The 23232-nt window shown below is 35.4% G+C and overlaps 1 protein-coding gene across 4 annotated transcripts in view; it reads left to right on the forward strand.

Moving 5' to 3' along the window:
• The window catches only part of GLCCI1 (glucocorticoid induced 1), a 103746-nt gene that overhangs the window by 19635 nt on the left and 60879 nt on the right, over positions 1–23232 (forward strand). For all 4 annotated transcript variants that reach the window (XM_081531646.1, XM_081531648.1, XM_081531647.1 and 1 more), the window contains exon 2: positions 10583–10734. In XM_081531646.1, coding sequence (XP_081387772.1) covers positions 10583–10734 — 152 coding nt within the window. The remainder of the gene's footprint in view (positions 1–10582; positions 10735–23232) is intronic.

Below are 23232 nucleotides of genomic sequence, written 5' to 3' on the forward strand. Positions count from 1 at the left end.
GTTATTTCTTTCATGTACTGATGGAAGATTTGCCTTAGAGATACTGAGCATTCTGCTGGCTTCTCCTTTGAAAATTACTGCATGAATGGCTCACACATTCCAGCAGCCTTCTTGTTAATTCCTTTCCAAGCTGTTGGTTGTGTGAAGCTTATTCTCGGATAGATTATTCAGCAGAGACTCATGGGAGCAATATTCCTTGAGTTCTACATATATTATATAGCAAGAACTGAAAAAGTTTTTTTTATCCATGGCTTGTTATACTTGAAGGTCACTGGTGTCATTAAAGTGTGTTTGATATGGACTGTATTGGCTGTATCATTTTTCTCAGATCCATGTATGGTCTTTCAGTATGTAGTTTGAAGTTACCTTTTATTCTAGGTGAGTTTTCTTAAATTGTAGTTTTTAGCATGTTTTGTTTTGTTGCCTTGGTCTTCTTCAGGGCCTCCTCCTAAACACCTTGGACAGTCTTGCTTATGTTACACAGTAACTATTGTCTCTTAAATATTTTTTAAATTCTAAAATTTAAATTCTCTTTTTTTAAATTCTAAAATTTGTGTTATGTTCCATTTTCTACCTTAGGCGATGCATTTACCCACTCTGTTTCTTATAACTTAAAGTCTTCATTCCTAAAATAAGTTTTTCTTTTATTTCTAAATCTTTCCTGAGTTTGTCACCTCTTTTCATATCTTCCTTGCCTGCAAACACATCCTTTCTGAATGTTTCTAATTTTGAGGTTTTTCATTGTTTCTCACATTTAAAGAAGATTTTTAGCATGTTTTGAACTATAAGATCACAGTTTCCCTACTTTCAATCAGGGGGTTTCATCAGTTAACATTGGATGTCACAGTGTTGTAAAGATAACAGCCCATTCGGTAGCCTTTATTGTATTGTAGTCTTAGTTTGGTTCTTATTTTTAAATTGGGCTATAATACTGGATCTGCCTTATTTGGTTAAAAATTTTCTAAGCTCTACCATTGCTTAAACTGAAAGTTAAGTGCTTTGAAACAAAACTTTATGTAGCATTTCATCTTCTGGTTAAGGAATATCTGCTTTCCTCTCACTGTATTAATTTCTATCTTTGATCATCGTACATTATCTTATAGTTGCTATACTCTGTGATTATTTCTTTAAAATTTGAATCCATTAGTCACATGAGATTTTGGATATTTGGAATCTCTATTAATTGAATTCGTTGAAAGTTCATAAAGTTTATAGGATGTTCTGCTAATTATGACTTTGCCAAGGTTCCCTAAAGAAATACCATTTTGCCACCAGAAAAAAAATGAACTTAAAAATCTTTAGCATCTTAGCTGCTATATCCGTAATTCTTTGTAGATGTATTCTAAATGTCAGAACTCCATCTTACTTTGTTATGTATTTTTCCAGTGCTTGTCACCCGCCTTCATGACCATCTTGGTGAAGTTTTCTTCACAACCTTGATAGAAAAAGACACTCTCTTGGATTTTTTTTGAAAATAGGCTGAAGGCCTTCCTCCAAATGTCTTATCTCAACTTATGCATCATTTGACACAAATTTGAGTGAGCTGTAACCTAGAGAATCATTGCTAAATGGCTGCTAGACTCCATTTTCCTGTTTGTTTTTCTTGACAGACCTCAGGTTACAGGTGTCAGGCCTCATTGGGTCAGACGCATGTTTGTTTCTCTTGTCAGCTTCTTGACTGGTTCCTTTCCAGATTTCTGCAGGGCAGCCATATGGTCATTTCAGCATATTTTCTAGATTGCTTCTGTGGCAGGATTCCAGGTCTGGTTGATTAGTGTTTCAGAAACTACTCACACTGAAAGGGCTTTAGTTTTTGCCCTTTAGTTTTAATTCAGATAGCATATTCAGATCTGGTGTCCTTCCTGTCTGTTATCAGAAGTTTATTTGATTTTGATGATTTTATTTTATGTGGCCCATGTATTTGGCTTACTTTCCATCTTCTTACATAAGCAAGAAAGGCCCACGAAGGCCATTTGTGAAGTGCCTAGACAGTGCCACTTTTAGAAAGCTGAATCTAACAATAATTGTGCTAGATGATCAGTATTAATATGCATTAGATTGGCTAGAAGGAAATGGCGACCCACTCCAGTGTTCTTGCCTGGAGAATCCCAGGGACGGGGGAGCCTGGTGGGCTGCCGTCTATGGGGTCGCACAGAGTTGGACACGACTGAAGCGACTTAGCAGCAGTAGCAAATTGGCTAGAGAGGTAAACTAATCTCCTCTTTTCTACATTTTTTATTCTTAGTTATATAATTGTTTAAATTGCTCTTTTGGGGGGGGATTTATTTTGGAAATTGCTCTCTGTAACAGTGAGGCAAGGAGAAAATTACTCACAATGTTGGTAATGATGTTTAAGAAAAAACTGTTCGTGACACTTTAAAGAATATGTTGGAGAAGTCTCTTGAGAGTCCCTTGGACTGCAAGGAGATCCAACCAGTCCATCCATCCTAAAGCAGATCAGTCCTGGGTGTTCATTGGAAGGACTGATGTTGAAGCTGAAACTCCAATATGCAAAGAGCTGACTCATTGGGAAAGACCCTGATGCTGGGAAAGATTGAGGGCAGGAGGAGCAGGGGATGACAGAGGATGAGATGGTTGGATGGCATCACCAACTCAATGGACATGGGTTTGGGTAGACTCCGGGAGTTGGTGATGGACAGGGAGGCCTGGTGTGCTGCGGTTGATGGGGTCGCAAAGAGTTGGACACGACTGAGCGACTGAACTGAACTGAAAGCAGACTATTTTCAGGGAGACTGTTGGGATAGGTGTAGGCACCACTGCAATGCAGAGAGAATAACCAGAAGTAAATACAGAGAGACTGGGCTCAAACTCGAAATACAAGTAGGAACAGTGAGGATGTATAGCTAGCTAAGAAGAAGGATGGGGATGAATAGATGGAAAAATTATTAAGAGGAAAGAAACATCAAAATAAGGGGGATACTGGCTAAATAGATCTGAAAAGGATTATTGAAGAAGACAGGCCAGAGCAGTGAGATACTACATGGGAGATGGTGGAGATGAGGAACCTGATCACATATCGAGGGTGATCAATACTGAGGGTGGGGGATTCTGGTTAAACTGACATCGGAGGATTCTTGCTAAAATCGGACAGTTCAGAGCTAAACACAGAAGCCCACAAATTAGGGCCTAACTGGGAAGAGTTCAGAGGAGCTGGACTAAAGTATGGTCAAGGAGACACTTTTTGACAGTGTTAATAAATTTAAAACTATAACTTTCAAGGAAGGAGCTCTCATTATAGAAATACTGAAGCAAATCTCTATTAACAAAATAGACCTGTAGCAGTTCATGCTTTAAGCCCAGTGAACCAGTAGCAGGAATATTCCCTACCTGAATCTACTTTTGGTTATTCTTGATCACTAGGAACTGTATCATTTCAGGTTATTTTGAAGTTGAAGAAAAGCAACTTAATGTCTTATATTCAGGCTCTGCTTCATGATTTTGTTATTTTGATTTCAGTGATGAGGACTGAAATTATAATATGAAGAAGCTAATTTAGACATCATGAAAAACTCACTGCTTTTCTGTTAAAAGATAAAGGTTTTTAATAAACTAGCTATAAAATATTGTAATATTTTGAGACTTAGGCTTAGATTCTTTATTCAGGTTAATGATTAAAATCTAAATTTTACTTTGCTTATATATTTTATTTAATTTTTCTTTGGCACTTTCACTTTATATAAAGGAACCTACTTAGTTTATTTTCTTAGAATTTCTTGTATTTTTTTTTTAGGAAGTGAATTTTATTGTAGTTAACTTTTATTTCTGTGCAAAATGCCCTGTTTGGGTGGGAGGTAATCTTTCCAAAGAAGCTGTATTGCTCTTTGTCAGTTATCTCATCTTTGTAGTGTTCCTAAGCCTTCTGCCTGAAGTGCTCTGTGTTTAGGTTTGAATGTTCTTATTTTCCTGACTGGCACTCAGTTTAGAAAGTGACCTTTTGAAGGAGATGACTAGAGGTTTAAATTTACTAGATTCTAGAATGTGAGCTGCTAGGTGCAGATTTCAAAGAATTTTTGCAGCAGGATATTTTCTTGGATTTATATTCAGACTTGCAGTGCCTGTAAATGGAGTAGATTTATAGTCAAAAAAATGATTTTTTTTGAGCAGCTGCAACTCTAAAGGATCTAGTCCCAATCCTTTAGACGTAAGTTCCTAAGTTTTTAGTAGCATTAGATTCACATGCTTATTAAAAATTCAGAATTTTCTGGTTTCACTAGCAGAGAGTCTCACATTGTTGACGACAAATTGGGCCTGGTATGAGCATATTTAACAAATGTCCAACACTTTGAGAAACACTGCTTCAGGACGTCCATGGTTCCCAAGCCTGATGATGCTTTTGAATCAATCTGGCTTGGTTTAAAAAATATGTTGATACCTGGTCCACCTGATTACTACATTTGACTATCTGGGACTATGGTCTAGTAACTTGCATTTTTAACAAGCTGCCTGGTGATGCTTAGAAAGCCAAATCTCAGGATCCCATCTTTAAGATCTATTGCTTAGTTTCACCTGTGCCTGAGGGCTTTGTACCTTTATGTTCTAGGATCTCCCAAGATCTAATTTCTAGGTGAAACGCTGTATTAGAAAGTACTTCTCAGACATGCCCAGATGTTGTATTGGGCATAACTAAAAGGACTGCCTTACATTTTTCTATTTAATACTAGGTGATTTAATGCATGCACACCCACACAAGTGCACGCACACACACACATACACATATTATGGGATTTAATGGCTCCTTCTTTTTGAACATAACTGTTAAAGGATAAAAAGGTTTTATACACTTGTGGTTTGATACTGTTGACTAACATTGTTAATGTGATATAGTTGTGTAAAACTAGTTATTTAATATGAGTTCTGTGTAGAAAGGTCTGGAAAAATTGGTATTTGTTACTCAGTTATCTTAAGCATTCTGATGAATTGTATGACTTGAGGATTCTTGACAGTTGTAATCAATGTTGGGTTTTGAATAAAGTGAGAAGCAGTTCATTCTTGGTGGTGGTGTTACAATAGCTAAGTTTCATGGAGTTAAAGTCCTTACATAGTAGTTGAAGGAACAGTAGCTCTTTTTCAGAAGGTGTAAATAAGTGGTCACTTAAATGCTTTCTTTAAGTTTAGATGTGCTTTGCTTGTAACATCAGTGTTAATAGAAAGCTTGGCTTATAATCTTTATTGAGAGCTAAACGCAGAGAATCAACAATTTTTACTTTTATTTACTTATGCAGACTGAGCCTATGAAAACGTTGGAGTGTGTTAAAGTTTTAAGAAAAGAATGTGAGCATCTTTTATTATGTGTATTAGTGTACGTTCTTTATGGCTACATTATGGCACTTAAAAATATTGCATCTTTTTTATCACCTGGTAAGGTTGGTTTAGAATGTGTGGTGGCTTGTTTCATGTTACTCTGTAGCTAAAGTTCTTAAAGTTTCTAACAATGATTTTTTTTTAGTTTGTAGAAATCCACTTAACTTTGTTATGTTTCTACTTCAGATTAGTTTCTTAATACATCAGATTTCCAAACCCACTAGTCAGTCAATCTTCAGTTATTGCCTCTAAATGAAAAACTGTTGGGAACTAATTAATTAATCTAATGTTATATTACAGTTCCCTGGCAGTTAGACTTTAAGCGTCTTTTGCCTGTTTAGAACAATGCCTTGTATGCTATTCAGATTCAGAGTTTCTAATATAGCTTCTTGCTTTTAAACCTATTATACTATGATCAAATCGCCTTAAAGTTAAATTTCCAATTAGAAAGCAGTAATTATTTTGTACAGTCCTCAGCAGGTATCCCAGAGGAGCCCCAGGCCCACACTGCTCCATTCTCAGGGAAGATAAGAAGAGAGGGACAGTACAACCTGTGTGTGTGTGTGTGTTGTGTATGTTAGTCGCTCAGTCTGTCCAACTCTTTGCATCCCACCAGGCTCTTCTGTCCATGGGATTCTCCAGGCAAGAGTACTGAAGTGGGTTGCCATTCCCTTCACTAGGGGATCTTCCCAACCCAGGGATTGAACCCAGATCTCCCGCACTGCAGGCAGATTCTTTACTGTCTGAGTCACCAGGGAAACCTAATACAACCTGTAGATGGATTATAATGAGGGCGTCTTTTTACAGAATGCCACATGAGTAGTCATCTTCTGGTCTTAATGATGATGGTACTGAAAACAGATGTGATTTTTTTCCAACCATCATATTTTATTGCTGAATTTACTTACTCTGCATTTTACCCTCAAATATTTAAGTAGGAGATGTTAGCAACAGGACTATAAGTGGCATGATAAGAGTCTTACTACTTGACGGTTGCCCTTGATGTAGTTAGAGTACATCCATTCTAGCTGTCTGTTACCTATTTTTTGCCTTGTGCGCCTTCTTGTTCTTCACTGGTGTGCATGTCCCATGATATACTACTTTATATTATAGCTTAATTCTACATATCTCCCTGAACCAGAATGTAAATTCCTTGAGGAGAATCTGACATTTATTTTGTCATTCTCCTTGGTACATCAAACAGTACTTTTCATATAGTAGACATTCAGCAAGTTTTAATCAGTGGTGGTGATTTTAGCTGGTTTCACCACATATGAAGTTACTATTTTTCTGACGCCCATTTAGCTTAAGTAAGAAGTATTTAATTGATTTTCTTTCATACTTTAGAATATTTATTTTAGCAATTTTATTGTTAATTTTAATTAAATTTTATTATTTAAGCACTTGTGCATTTAAAGATTGTTTTAAGTATACTAATGTATGTTTCTAGTTGATGAGGTGTCCTCTTGTTTGATCTACTGGAGGTAATTTTGTAATAATCAGCTGATAAATGTTGTGATCACCCAGTTCAAAACTAAATACATATTCTAATCACAGCTGTAATCATGAAATAAGAAACAATTCATTATGTTGCCTATATAAATGGAGTATTTTTCCTGTACATACATACTTATGATAAACCTTATTTTATAAATTAGGCACAGTTAAGAGATTAACAACAATAATAATAAAATAAAAGTTGTAAGAATATACTGTTATAGGGACTTCCCTATTGGTCCAGTGCAAGGGCCCTGGGTTCGATCCCTGGTCAGGAAACTAGATCCCACGTGCTGCAACCAAAAATATCCTGCCAGGCTGCAACAACTACCAAACATCCCACGTGCCACAACTAAGACACAGTGAAGCCACATTAAAATTTTTTTTTAAATATATTGTAATAAAAGTTATGTGAGCATGGTCTCTCTCTCAAAATACCTCATATATAATGTGTTTTCCATCTGAACTAAGTATTTATAACGCACTGTGGCTCTTTTGCAGTTTGAGGTGCAACAGCAGAAGAAACCAAATTTCTTTTTTTCCTTCTTCACAATTTCACAGATAAAATATTTGTTCTTACCAGAGATCTTAGTAACCTGAGCATTTAATATATTTTTTTTCCTTCCTTTATTAATCTGAGAACTTTCACATTTTCACTTCAAGGGAGCACTTTACAGCTTCTCCTTGGCATAGCGGGTTTCCAGCATCACTACTCTTGTGCTTTGAGCCATTATTTAGTAAAATAGTTGTTACTTACAAACACTATGACACCAGGACAGTCAGTTGAATAACTGAGAAGGCTAGTAAGTGGTTTAAAGTTGGGACACAAGTTTTTCATATATAGTGGCTTTCCATTTTCTGGTTGTAGCTGACCTTTATGTAGGCCTTTTTTACTGCTAAAAATGCTTCTTTTTCAAGGGATGATCTGTTTTTGTCCTTTGTTTCTTCTTGGTGGAGAGAACGTAACATAACTTTAAAATTTTTTAAATAAATTATTATAAATCAGATTATGAGAGATGTTAACTTTCTCTGTTTCCTAAAGTTGCTAAAATTTGTACGTATTGCTTTTATAACCAAATTTTTAAAAAAGAATTAATAGAAATAGCCCCTGGTAGTAGAACTAAAAACAGTCTGCATATCTTCTGAATTATTTCTGGTAGGGGACGAGATAAGAAGGAGAAAAAGAAGTAAACACTAAGTCATAGAAAACAAATAGCAAGGAAGCATTCTAACAGGAAGAAAAAGTTCCATGAAAGAGTTACAGATTTAATCAGATTTGTTATAACAATAAATATAAGTGGGATGAACATATATTTTTCAGGAAGAAGGCTTACTATAAAGTTTTTTCAAAAGCCTAATTATATACAGTATACAAGAGTCATACCTAAATAGCACGATTGAAAGAAACGGAAAATGAAAGAATAGGCCTACCAGATACAGTATAATAGAAAGAAAGCATAAAGGGGTTATAAAATTAAATTTGATAGAGTTTAAAAGTAAAAAATAAATGGAACAGTCTATAATGGTAAAGCATATAAGTCATAATAATAATGTCATGGATCAATATGTAACCAAATTATACAGAACTAAATTTCTATAAAAAAGTTTTTTTTTCTAGCCACTCAGCACAGCTTGTGGGATCTTAGTTCCCCAACCACCAGGATTGAACCCATGCCCCCTGCAGTGAAAGTGCAAGAGTCCTAACCGCTGGACAACCAGGGAAACCTCCAGAACTAAATTTAAATGATAAAAATTATAAGAGATAAAGAGAATTGTCATATCTCAATAGTTTAGAAATTTTGGAGTATTTCTCTAAATATGTGACAGATCATGGTTCTGTTTTATTACTCTATTCTGTATTTTTATTTCAGTTAATATATAAGAAAAAGAACTGTATTCTGAAAACAGAAAATATATACTCTCCATGACTGATGAAATATTTATAAAAACTGACTGATTTTTGGTCACCAGTAAAATTTCAGGTGATCCAAACAGTAGAAATAGATTATCCTAGACTTTGCTTATTACAAAATAAAATGAGAGCTAAGTAATAAAGATAGGTAGGAAATCTGGTAATTTCCAGATCTTCTCTAACACTCTTGGGTCAAAGAAGAAATAGGAACTGCAGTTGTGAGATACAGTTTGGTTCTCCAGCCCTCTGTGTCCAAGGAGGTGGACCCCTGGGAGGTGGAAGACAACTGTAAGAGACTTGAGCTTTCTCAGATTCTGGTATTCATGAGAGTCCTAGACTCAATAGACATGAGTTTGAGCAAGCTCTAAGAGAAGGTGAAGGATAGAGAAGCCTGGCGTGCTGCAGTCCATGCCGTAGCAAAGAGTTGGACATGACTGAGTGACTGATCTAACTGAACGAAAGTCCTAGAGCCAGTCCCCTACAGAACTGAGGACGACTGTGTGTGAATAATGTGACAGTTCACAGTATGCTGCATTTCCTTTTGTCTTCTGATTTTTAAAAAAAGGAAAACAATTTTGTGTTTTGTTTTCAGAAGAATAAAAGACAATATTCAGTAACAAATGTTTCTTGACCCTCTGTAATGTGCAAGGCATTTTCTTTGATGTGAAATATAACTGAATAAGACTGAGCCTTGGATACTTGTAATCCACTGGATTTTATTATAGTATGCACATTGGAGATGCATAAATGAAAAATCTTTTATATTTTTGTTGTAAAGAAACTATAGAGTTCAGTATGATCATCTCTGTTTTCAGCAGAGGTAAAACAGATCATTATAGTAGATTGATTGAACTGTGTAGAATGTCCAGAGATCTTGGTTCCTTTTTACCTCTGTCACTCATTAGCAGTTCTCTTTCATTGGACAATTTAATTTTATCCCTCTGGGCTTCAAATTCTTCATCCATTAAGGAGGAAACAATTAAAATAAGATTGTATATACATGTGGTTTTTGGGCACGTGTAGCTGTGAATAAATTCATTTGTAAGTATTGAGCATCGACTCCTTTTCAATCTGTAGTGACCAAACTTACCCTCTGGTCAGGAAGGACAAATTTAGGGCTTCATGCAAGCAGAGGAGAGTGTGTATATCTTTAAGAAGGACAGAGATGAAGAAAAGAAGGGCACTGGGAAAGGTTTCAGAGAGGCAGAGTGACACCTGAGCTAGTCTTGAAGATAAGTTTTTGCCAAGTGTACAGAGAAGAGGAATATTTTAGATGCAGGAGATGATAGAAAGTATAGAGGCAGAGAAGCAAGTTCTTCACATTTGGGAAACTGGAGTTTATTAGTAGTTGTTATGGTTCTTAGTAGTTAGCCCAGGTTTATGGAGGAGTGGTGGTAACATTAAGTATTGAGGTATATGGGAGTTGAATTTTGAAAAATAATGGACTTTGAGTGAAAGACTGAATAAACCAGAGCAATTTTTTTTTAGCAGTGGAGGGAGGTGGCCTTGTAAGATAAAGTTAGTGTGGATTCAGAGATAGCAGTTAGTTGAGACATGATGAAGGCTTAATTAAAATAATGGCTGTGGAGAGATACAGAGGGTTAAGAATAGGTCTCTAAAATGAATGAGCTTCGTAGGGTGTGACAGTATATGCAAAATTTAATACGTGAATGTATTTTCCTTTGGAGAGGGTCTGTAAATTTCATCAGCTCATACAGGAGGGCTTTTAGGGTAAATATACATTGTAGGGACAATTGGCAGGATGATATTTTACAAACTATGAAGTTTAAATAATTTTAAGTTTTACTGTATTCTTTATGACTAATGTATTTTTTTCTTCACTTTTTATAGTGGACAGGCCCAAATCTCAGCAAGTTCGAACCTCTAGCACAATAAGGCGAACCTCTTCCCTGGATACCATAACAGGACCTTATCTCACAGGACAGTGGCCACGGGATCCTCATGGTCATTACCCTTCATGCATGAAAGATAAAGCTACTCAGGTAAAATAAGCAAATCAGTTTCACTACCCTATAGTTCTTCTATTTTGATCACAGTAGAGAAAATGTAATTTAATCAAATTTTCCCAATTATTAAGTATATCAAAGAAAACTATACCTTTAATAAACTTTAAACTAAAAACTTTTATCACCTGGGTTTTTAAATTATTTAGTATTTAATAAGTAGCACATAAATCTATATTAGTGATTTTTGGGACTTACAGTTTTAAGAATTATTTTCCTACAGAAATTAGTATAATGACTAGGAACTATATTAGAAAATACAGGCATATCTTATATTATTGTGCTTCTCAGATACTGCCTTTTTTAATATAAATTCAGTGTTTTCAGCAATCTTCAGTCGAGCAAGTCTGTCAGCATCAGTTTTTCCAACAGCATTTGCTCGCTTCATGTCTCTGTCAGATTCTGTCAATTCTTGCAATATTTCATACTTTTTTTTATTATTATATGTGTTATGATGATCCATCATCAGTGATCTTTATTGATACTGTTGTAAAAGGATTATGACTTGCTGAAGGTTCAGATGATGGTTAGCATTTTTTAGCAATGAAGTGTTTTTAATTACAGTATGTACATTGTTTTCTTAAGATGTAATCCTGTTGAACATTTAATATATGATAGTAATAGTATAAACGTAATTTTCATATGCACTTGAAAACCAAAAATTTTGTGTGACTCGCTTTATTGTGGCGGTCTGGAACCAAACTCGCAGTATCTCCAAGGTATGCTGGCATAAGTAATTTTTGAAGAAAACCTTGTGTGGTTCTTGGAAATAATTTATAAAGTATTAATACATGGCTAAGGAAATTTATGTTAAACGATTTTTTTCCTGTTTAAAACCAAAACCGAAATCCTTGAGAAAGAAACAGAAAATTTTCTGTTTGTCACACTTTCCCCATTTTTGGTCACACTTTCCCTATTTGTGGGAGATTTCCGAAGCTTCTGATTTGAAAAGTTTTCCTTCCATGGCAGGAAAATATGTGAAGACATCCTAATATGTGGTTTCTGAATTCCTGACCATATCTGTATAGCATTAGTCAATCAGCATTATGAAGAATACTGAGTATGAGAGATGGCTGTTGGCCTTAAGGAACTTACAGCATAGTGGGGAAGATAAGATGTAAATGGAAGAAAATTGGTAATAAAAGACAGTATAATTAGGTGTTAGATGAATGAAGCATTTAAATGTAAGGGAATTCAAAGGAATGGGAACATTTTTGGCCTTGTGGATGAGGGAAATAGAAGGATTAGAGTTTCATGTCTGAAGAATGAGGGAAGGGGGAGAAAATTTTGGACATGATCTATGAAAATCTTTTCCAGTTTTGTAATTTTCTCAGGCAAGCTTGAAACCATGAAATTAGCTTTTTTATCATCCATCCTATCAGTTTTTTCTGTGTAATATTTTATGTCTCCTATACCAAGTCTTTTGCTTTCCACTCTTTATGAGGAAAAAGAACAGTTTGATATAATAGGCCGTGGGTTGTGGGCCTGGACACTTAGACATGGTCATGGATAATTCAAAACTGTCTTTGTGGAGGATCTGGACTCAGAAGTGTGATAGAGTATAGCTATAGACTATAAAAAGAAAGAAGGTCAAGAGATCAAGGACTCAGTTTTTAGAAATGCAAGGAAAGGATAGAAAAATTAATGTATTCACCTGGTAGCAACGAGAAGAAAGTTAACATTTACTGACTATTTACCATCTACTTTGTGTTTTTATGTCTGTGTTTCATTAATTCTCATTTAATTCATTTATAAGGACATTATAAAATTACACAATGGAGAAGAGCAGAAATTCAGGGAAGTTAAGTGACTTAGTATCATAAAGCTAGAAAGTACTGGAGTCAGGTTTCTAATACAGGTTAATTTGTCAGCCAATCTAAACTTCAATTTTCTAGGGGTTTTAGGATAAATGGAATAGTGTGTGTGTGTGTATCACCTAGTAGAGTAATTGGCACTATACTTAAAAATGGTAGGTATTCTTTTTATATGAAAAAGAAACTCTTTTATTGAATATATATGCTTTATGCTGACACTCTCCAAAAACATTATCTTAATCATTCTTCACCAAAATTCTGAGAAAGAAGAGGAAACAGAAAAAGAGAAAAAGCTTATAGAAAACTAAAATAGTCTAGCCTTACACACCAAAGGGAAAGTTGTTTTAAAAAAGAAAAGATTATTAACAGTATTAGGTACTATCTCGAGGTCACAGAACATAAGGACCAGATGTAGGGATTAGGGGCATATTGTTTTGGAGAGTGAAATATTGATAATATGCTAAGAGGGGAGGAAACTCAGATACTTAGGAGTTAAGAAGTGAGTGATATGGAGATAACAGAAAAAGGAGCTGGGTAGGTTTCTTAACCATGTCTATTTCTTTACCTGCACAGTAGGATTAATGAAACCTAACTTGTGATAATGTTGGATGACTAAACAGGATAATATTTGAAAGTGAGTGGGCTTCCCTGGTGGCTCATTGGTAAAGAATCTGCCTGCAATGCAGGAGACCTGGGTTCGATCCCTGGGTCAGGAAGATCCTCTAGAGAAGGGACTGGCTACCCACTCCAGTATTCTTGCCTGGAGAATTCCATGGACAGAGGAGCCTGGTAGGCTACAGTCCATGGGGCCGCAAAGAGTAGGACACGACTGAGTGACTAACTACTTGAAAGTGAATATGGCAATACATAGGTTATTAGCAGTAGATACAGACAGGCCCATTTGTAATATTTGCAGAGTCTGGAGCAAATACAAAATGTACACCTACATACCATATACATACTAAGTTAAATTAACAAACTGTTACATAAAATCTATTTTATCCATTCATTCTTGATACATAAACCTTCCTATAGACCTTGAGGTTCAGGTTTGAATGAAGTCCTGGATTCTTCAGAGTTGAATGCCAGAATGTGTCTGCATGATGCTGAGCCCACCCTACCCTCTGAGCCTGAACCCATAACTCTTCCTAACACTCACACCATTCTATACTCCGAGGGATGGCTTTATACATATGTGTCAACCCCCTAGTCTTCGCCTTCATACTCCATATATACTTTCTCAGGGAGTTAGATCAGGAATAGGTCTTTGTAGACCCTGGAAATCAGATCTGGTGCAGTTTGAACAATGAACTCATGAGTCTAGGTTACCCAGAGCAAAGTTGATGGCAGAGGCGTGGCCTCATGATGTGTATGTCCTTCTGGCCCCAGGGTCTCTTCACCCTTTGGGAAGAGGCATGGCTGGAAGAGGGCCACAGCAGTTCCCCCAAAAGCTTGAGGTCCAAGGTATGGCCTTCTCTTGCCTGGGTCTTCATGTAGATTGTCTATTTGAGAAGCCAGACATTGATAGGAATGCAAAATACAGACCTCATTTTACATATGATATACTGAGGCTTAGAGAAGTTTAGTAATTTGTACATTGTTATATAGCTAATAAATATGAAGAGATTTGAATCCAGATTTGGCTGATTCCAAAGGTTTTATGTTTTCTCCAGTTCCTCACTGCCTCCCATAGTAATCACTAAAGTGTGTAGTGCTTGCCTCACATGTCTAAGAAATGGTCTTGCCCTGAAGCATTTTTAGTTTAATTGAGGATATAAGAGATAAACATAGGAGATGGTTATTATTGTCACATCCACGCTTCCTTGGTTAATTCTTTAACTCTTGGGGAAGGAAGAAGATTATTTTTATTTATTTAGTGGAAATTGGTAAAGAGAAAGTGGTGCAGTCCATTTGCTACAGATATTAAATACCTAGGCTGTCTGACTTTAGTGGAAGGAATCTCTAGTATTTTCCACCTTTAATTTTTCCATATTTCAGCTACCTTAATAATTGATGGTTAGAAATAGAATTCTTATTGTTTAATATATTTACACATTGGGCCCTTTTAAAAGAAGTTGCATAGTGGGACAAAGACTATGGACTTTAGAGACAGATCTTGTGTTCAAATCAAGGCCCAAAGTGAGGGAACTTTCTGGGATAGTGGAATTGTTGTACATCTTGATGAAGGTTTTGGTTACAAGGGTGGATATATTATATTTATTAGAACTTATACAAGTATACATTTTGTGCATTCTAACATACAACTTAACTTTAATATATAGAATATAAATATTGAAATCTAAAAGATGTTTAGGTATCCCAGGTTCTTGGATTGGAAGAATTAATATTGTTAAAATGGCCATACTACCCAAAGCAATCTACAAATTTAATGTGATCCATGTCAAATTACCCATGACATTTTTCACAGAACTATAACGAATAATACTGAAATTTATATGAGACCACAAAGGACTTAGAATTGCCAAAGCAATCCTGAAGAAAAAGAATAAAGCTGTATGCATAACCTCCCAGATTTCAGACAATACTACAATGCTGTAAGAATCAAAAAAGTGCAGTATTGGCCCCCAAACAGGTATATGTATCTATGGAACAGAATAGAGAGCCCAGAAATAAACCCACAAACCTACAGTCAGTTAATCTTTGACAAAAGAGGCAAGAATATTCAGTGGAGAAAAGACAGTCTCTTCAGCAAGTGGTGGTGGAAAAGCTGGCCAGCCGCATATAAATCAATGAAGTTGGAACACACGTTCACAACATGCACAAAATAACTCAAAGTGGCTTAAGACTTAAATGAAGATGTGATGCCATAAAACTCCTAGGAGAGGGACTTTCCCTGGTGGTCCAGTGACTAAGAATCCACCTTCCAATGTAGGGGATGTGGAGGGCTCCTTCCCTAATGAGGTAACTAAGATCCCACATACCACTGGGCAACTTAGCCTGTGTACCACAAGTAGAGAAAGCCCGTGTGCTACAACAAAGACCCAGCAGGGCCAAAAACAGAAAAAAAGAGTAAAACTCCCAGAAGAGAATACAGGCAAACATTCTGTGATATAAACTGTTCCGTATTCTGTGACATAGATCATACTACCAGTGTTTTCTTAGGTCAGTCTCTCTCAAGGCAAAAGAAATAAAAGCAGAAATAAACAAATGGGAGCTAATCAAACTTACAAGTTTTGCACAGCAAAGGAAACCACAAAAAAATGAAAAGACAACCTACGGAATGGGATAAAATATTTGCAAATGATGCAACTGACACAGATGGGCTTAATACACAAACAGTTCTGACAGCTTAATATCAAAAACCAACTCAATCAAAAAATGGGCAGGACAGCTAACTAGACATTTCTCCAAAGAAGACATACAGATGGCCAACAGGCACATGAAAAGATGCTCATCATTGATAATTATTAGAGAATTGCAAATCAAAATTATGATGAGTTATCACTTCACACCAGTCAGAAAGGCTGTCATCAAAAACTCTACAAATAATAAATCTTGGAGAGGGTGTGGAGAAAAGGAAACCCTCCTACACTGTTAATGGGAATGTAAATTAGTACAGCCACTATGAAAAAACAGTATGGAGGTTCCTTAAAAAACTAAAAATAGTTTACTATATGAGCCAGTTTACTAAAAATAGCTACTATATGAGCCAGCAATCCTAATCCTGGGCACATATCCAGAAAAGACAAAAATTCTTAAAAAGATGCATGCACCCAATGTTCACAGCAGCACTATTTACAAGAGCCAAGACATGGAGCACCCTGTGGCCGTCAACAGATGAAGAAGATGAAGATGAAGAAGATGTGGTATATGTTATATAATGGAATATTACTTAGCCATAAAGAAGAATTAAATATTGTCATTTGTAGCAGTATGGATATACATAGAAATTATCATAGTAAGTAAAGTGAGTCTGATAAAAGACAAATATTATGATATCACTTATGTAGAATCTAAAAAAACGATAGGAATGAACTTACAAAACAGAAACTGACTCAAAGACATAGAAAACAAACTAGTGATTACAAAAGAGGAAAGGGGGAGAGAGATAAATTAGGACTTTGGGATTAACAGATACAAACTACTATATATAAAATATATAAAATAGATAAACACGGTCTTACTGTGTACCACAGGGAACTATATTCAATATCTTGTAATAACCTATAACGGAAAAGAATCGGAAAAAGAACATATATATATGTATGTGTGTATGGATCACTTTGCTGCACATGTGAAACTAATGCAATATTATAAATCAAACTATACTTCAATTAAAAAAAAGTAAGACCTGTTTTTCAAAAGCATCATTTGGTGTTTTTTCCCTCTGTGTATTAGATTCAAGCAACTAGTTCAAGAAAGTAAAAGACCCAAAAATTGATGATATTCAACAAAGTTAAAAAAAAAAAGATTAAGTACTTGAATATAAGACCTGATGTCACTGAAATCCTAAAAGAAAACGTAGGTGGTAAGCTCTTTGACATGAGTCTTGGTGATGATTTTTTTGGATTTAAAACTTAAGATGAAGAAAATGAAACAAGCAGAACTACATCAAACTAAAAAGCTTCTGCACACTAAAGGAAACCATAGACAAAATATAAGGCAACCTACTAAATGGGAAGCCTGGTCACAAAGAGTTGGACACAATTTAGTGACTGAACAACTAAATGGGAAAAAATATTTGCAAATTATATATCCTATAAAGGGTTTATATCCAAGATATATACAGAACTCAGACAATTCAATAGCAAAACAATCTAAAAAAACAGGCAGAAGACCTGAACAGACATTCTTTCAAAGACATACAGATGGCTACCAGACAAAGAAGAGGCGTTCAATATCACTAATCATCAGGGAAATGCAAATCAAATACACGATGAACTATCACCTCATACTTGAAGAAAATCTATTATCAAAAACACAAGAGATAACAAGTGTTGGTGAGAATGTGGAGAAAAGGGAATCCTTGTCCTGTTTGTGGGAATGTAAATTGGTACAGTTACTACAGAAAACAGCATAGCGGTTCCTCAAAAAATTTAAAAACAGAACTACTGTATGATTTAGCAGTTCAATTTCTAGGCATTTATCCAAAAGAAATGAAAACATAAGCTTGAAAAAAGCATAGGCACCCTCATGTTCATTATGGAATTACTTAACCAAGATAGGGATGCAGTCTTAACTGTCCGTTGATGGATGAATGGATCAAGAGAATGAATAGATAAAAAATACTATTATTCAGCCATAAAAAAGAAGGAAATCTTGCCATTTGTGACACCATGGATGAACCTTGAGGATATTATACTAAGTGAAATAAGTCAGATAAAGACAAATACCATATCTTATCACTCATACATGGAATCAAAAAACAAAAATCTACCATCTCCTAGATACAGAGAACAGATTGGTAGTTGCCGGGGTGGAGGGGGTTAGGGGTCGTTAAAATGGGTGAAGGGAGTCAAAAAGTACAAACTTCTAGTACTAAAGTCATGGGGATATAATTCACCGCATGGTATGTATACTTGATAATACTGTATTGTATATTTGAAAGTTGCTAAGAAAGAAAATCTTCAAAGTTCTCATCACAAGGAAAAAGCTTTCTGTAACTATGTATGGTGGCAGATTTCACTAGACTACTGTGGTGATCATTCAGCAATACATACGAATATTGAATTATGTTGTATACCCAAAACTAACATAATGTCATGTCAGTTATACCTCAATTTAAAAAAAAGCTAGAGCACTCACTTTGACAAGACTAACATCAAACATACATGCATATGTTACTAATTGTTTTCTTTAAATCAAGAATGATTCATTAGGTGTGAAATGCCATTTCATCTTTGAAATGAAGGTTGTTTTAACTCATAACCTATAATTTGGTGAGTTTTTTAATAGATTACTTAATTGATCATAGTTAACTTCTGAAATGAATACTATTCACTTATGGAGTTCTTTGTTTAAAATATACAGTAGCAATTGAAGCATTTAATATTTAACTATATTTGTTTCAATATTGAGAAATGAGGTCTGAAACTTTTTCTATAGTGTAATCTTTAGATTTCTGCATTATATTTGCTTCATAAAAAAGATTTTGCAAGATTTCTTTTCTCTGCTCTGGCATGGTATAAATTTCATCTCTGTTATCTGTTACTTGGATCTGAAAGAATTTTCCCTATGAAGCAGACTAGTATGTGTTTGGATTATAGCTCTTTAGTAAATCTCAGTTTATTCCATGGCTGTTAGTTTTTTTTGATTTCTGTCTCTTTTGTTCCTTTTTTTTCATTTGTTTTCCTAGAATATAATCTAGTTCATCCAAATTCTCAGGTGTATTTTCATAGTTTCACAAAGTATTTTTCTATAATTCAACTTTTTATCTGCAGTTATTTTTCTGTTCTCATTTTTAATATTGTATGTTTGTGTTCGAGTAATTAAATTTACTAGGTTATATATTAAATTTTTTAAGGTGTTGAATTTATTTTCCTGTTTTTCTTTTTTCAAGTTCCTTGACCTCTGACTTTGATCTGTTTTTGCCTTTCTTCTGCCTTCCTGTCATATGCAGAGCTCTTTTTCTGGATTCTGAAGATTAATGCTTAATTTTTTTATTCATGTACTTACTGTTTAGTAATGTAAGTGTTTTATGCATTTTATGCCAAGATTTACCTTCTGAGCTCAACTTTGGCTCGTATATGTTTCCATTATTTGTATTTTCAAGAGATAATGCAATTTCAGTTTTGATATCCTGTTTAAAATATGAGAGTTTTTGTTTGCTTTGTTTTAAACTTCTAAATGGTTAATGTTTCTTTTCCTAATAAAAATTCAGTTTCTAGTTTTATTGCATTATAGTATAGACTAATAGGTTTTTGGAAACTTCATTGATTTTCCTTGTAGCTTAATATATGATTTGTTTTTTTTTTTACTTCTCTGTATTTTAAAATGAGGACACAGTCTTTACTTTTAGGTAAAGAATACATTACATATTGGCGTGTGTGCTAAGTTGCTTCAGTTGTGTCCAACTCTTTGCAGCCCTATGGACTATAGCCCACTAGACTCCTCTGTCCATGGAATTGTCCAGGCAAGAATACTGGAGTGGGTCGCCATGCCCTCCACCAGAAGATCTTCCTGACCCAGGGATTGAACCCATGACTCTTATATCTCCTGCATTTGCAGGCGAGTTCTTTAGCACCTAGTGCCTAGTGCCACTTGGGAATCCCTCATTACATATTAATTTAACCCTATTAATTATATTACTCAGTTTCCATATAGCCCCCTTTATGTCTGTCTGTTCTATCATGAGCTAGATGTTGTTAAAATTTTTGTTGATTTCTGTTTCCAGTGGTCATTGCCTTATATTTTGATGATAATACAGATGTTTTAAAGATGCATATCCATTATGTCTTTCTTATGGTTGATACTGTTTATTGTTACTGAATATACAATGTCTTGATTAATATTTTTCCCTGAATATAACCTTTTTATGATATAAATTAACATTGTAAACTCATTTTCATTGGCCAGGAGCTGTGGTTTGGGAACCAAATGGCTTGGGTTTTTGTTGTTGTTGTTAAAATAGATGGTTGGAATTGTCTTTTTTGTGTATTTTTTAAATTTAGTTTTAAATGGAGGATAACTGCTTTACAATTGAAAATAAAATTTACAAAAATACAAAAAAGAAAGAAAAGAGGGCGACAGAGGATGAGATGGTTGGATGATGTCACTGATTCAATGGACGTGAACTTGGGCAATCTCCAGGAGATGGCGATAGGAGGCCTGGCATGCTGCAGTCCATGGGGTCGTAAAGAGTTAGACATCACATGGCAACTGAACACTAACGATTGCTTTACAATATTGTGTTGGTTTCTGTCGTATGTCATGTCAACATGAATCAGCCATAGGTATACATATGTCTCCTCCCTCTTGAACCTCTCCCCCACCACATCCCACCCATCTAGGTTGTCACAGAGTACTATGACCAAATAGCTCGGTTTTGAATCTTGGCTCTAGCATTTTAGCATTGTAATTTGGGCAGATCACCACTTTGCCTGTTTCCTCATTTATTAATGGAGTATTATACCTCACAGGATTGTTGAAAGAGTTAATTTGGGTTAATTTAAAATGCTAAGTATAATGACTGGTATATTAAGTGTCAATAAGTAGTGTTGTTGTTCAGTCGCTAAGTCATATCCCAACTCTTTGCAACCCCGTGAACTGCAGGACACCAGGCTTCCCTGTCCTTCACTGTCTCCTGGGGTTCGCTCAGACTCATGTGCATTTGAGACAGTGTCCATCCAACCGTCTTATCTTCTGCTCCTCTTGCCCTCAATCCTTCCCAGCACCAGGATCTTTTCCAGTGAGACTGCTCTTGGTGTCAGGTGGCCAAAGTATTGGAGCTTCAGCTTTAGTCCTTCCCATGAGTATTTGGGGTTGATATTTTTTAGGATTGACTGGTTTGATCTCCTTGCAGTCCAGGAGACTCTCAAGAGTCTTCTCCAACACCACAATTTGAAAGCATCAATTCTTTGGTGCTCAACCACCTTTATGGTCCAACTCTCACATCCATACATGACTACTGGAAAGACCACAGCTTTGACTATATGCACTCTTGTGAGCAAAGTGATGTCTCTCCTTTTTAATATGCTGTCTAGGTTTGTCATAGCTTTTCTTCCAAGAAGCAAGAGTCTTTTAATTTAGTGGCTGCAGTCAATGTCTGTATTGATTTTGGAGCCCAAGAAAATAAAATCTGTCACTGTTTCTACTTTTTCACCATCTATTTGCCATCAAGTGATGGGGCCAGATACCAGATTTTTGTTTTTTGAATGTTGAATTTTAAGCCATTTTTCACTCTCCTCTTTCACCCTCATCAAAAGGCTCTTTAGTTCCTCTTCGCTTTCTGCTATTAGAGTGGTATCATCTGCATATCTGAGATTGTTGATATTTCTCTTAGCAATCTTGATTCCAGCTTGTGAGTCATCCAGCCCGCATTTCACATTACTTACATTTACTAGCAGAGGGCTAAAAAATAGGTGGATGTTTGGATATTGGCCGTGGCACTCGTATTTCACAACTGGAAAGGGGAACTTCCAGTAGCAATTTCTTCCTCCTTTCTTCCCACCTGGTTTTTATTTCAGTGTTATTGTCATTTGTCTTTCTGTTCTGATAAATCTTGCTTATTGCTGGAAATAATTAGCTTTGAGCCATTTATGTATATATTTTGACTCATCTTCGATATATCTCTATATTAGGGAAAAATGACATGGTAAGCCTGACAGGTTTTTTTTTTTTTTTTTTTGGCCTGATGGTTTTTAAATATCTGATGGCCAGTTGAGGTGAGAGTAGCTTTTCCTTCTCTTTGAGTCCTTCCTCTTTGAATGGTGGTCTATCCCCCTTATTCATCTTCTCTGCAAAGTTGGTATCAGAGGAAGATTTCAAAACTTCCCATTTATCTCTTGTATTCTTTGAAGGGTAAGAAATGGAATGGTGAGATTTTTAAATGAAATTCTGCATACTTCTTTCTTTTCTCCAGATTGATGTTTTTCTTTGATATTTTATTGTTTTAAATTAATTTTCAAATTTTACAGTGTGAAACATTTAAACGTGTCCAAAAAGTACATAAGATAAACTTTTAATTTATTTTTCTTCATTTCATTAAGTTTGAGTGTATGGAGTTTCATGGTCTTACCTCTATGCCAGTGTCTTTCACTAAAAATCCTTTTTATACTTACTTTTAAGAAAAAGATCTGGAGTAGGTACCTACTGTTGACCAGTATTCAATAAAGTCAACAACTCAACTAAAATATATTAATTCTTTGCTATTGAAAATACACATTTAAAACACTCTGTCCTTTTCTTCCCTTCATGAAAGGAGTTTGGGTGGAGAGGACTTTAATCAAAGGAGTAGGTGATATACCTCAAATAGTAATAGATATAAAAGAGAACTTTCAGTTTTACCACTCTGATCAGAAGCTCATTTCCTGACCCAAAGTCATACTTTGTACAGCTCTTTGGGTTTCCTGTGCCCTTGTTGAAGAGCTTGCTGTTGAAGTTTGTTTAAGAAGCAGTAGTTGTTGGGACAGTTTTGGACAGGGGAAGCTTTTCTTGAAATAGAAGCAAGTCTAAAGATCTTGGCCTCTTAGATTGCATTCCAGGGACCTAAATTGTTACTTTTATGAAGCTGGTCCCCAACTGGCACTTGAGTAAGTTTATAAAGATTCTGTCTTGTTCAGGATCTCCATTACTTTTTCTCTCAGCCATTAGGTAATTAAAAGAGCTTTTTTCTAATCCTAGAGTTGAATTGTCCATATGATAGGAGTCATGTTCCTAGTTGAGGAAGTAATATTTTTGGTTGCCAAAGGAATATACTGAGATGTACTGATGAAAAATTTAAATACATAGCTAAAATACAATATTTACTATTTTACTCATCAATTTCAAATACTACCACTAAAATTAACAGAAACTCAAAGTTCTCCTTATTAATTTTTAATAGTTAATGTATCCATTGAAATCAAAAGTAGAAGGTAAATAGCAGAGAGCCTTCCCCGGACTCCTGTTGCCCATGTACCAGGTTCTTCCCATTACCAGAAATGTTAACAGTTAACAGAATCAACCTATTTCCCGTTATCCCTTCCCTTACCTCCACCCCTAA

Source organism: Giraffa tippelskirchi, chromosome 10, assembly GCF_054371585.1.
Source record: "Giraffa tippelskirchi isolate mGirTip1 chromosome 10, T2T-mGirTip1v1.2.pri, whole genome shotgun sequence".
Classification (NCBI taxonomy): domain Eukaryota; kingdom Metazoa; phylum Chordata; class Mammalia; order Artiodactyla; family Giraffidae; genus Giraffa; species Giraffa tippelskirchi.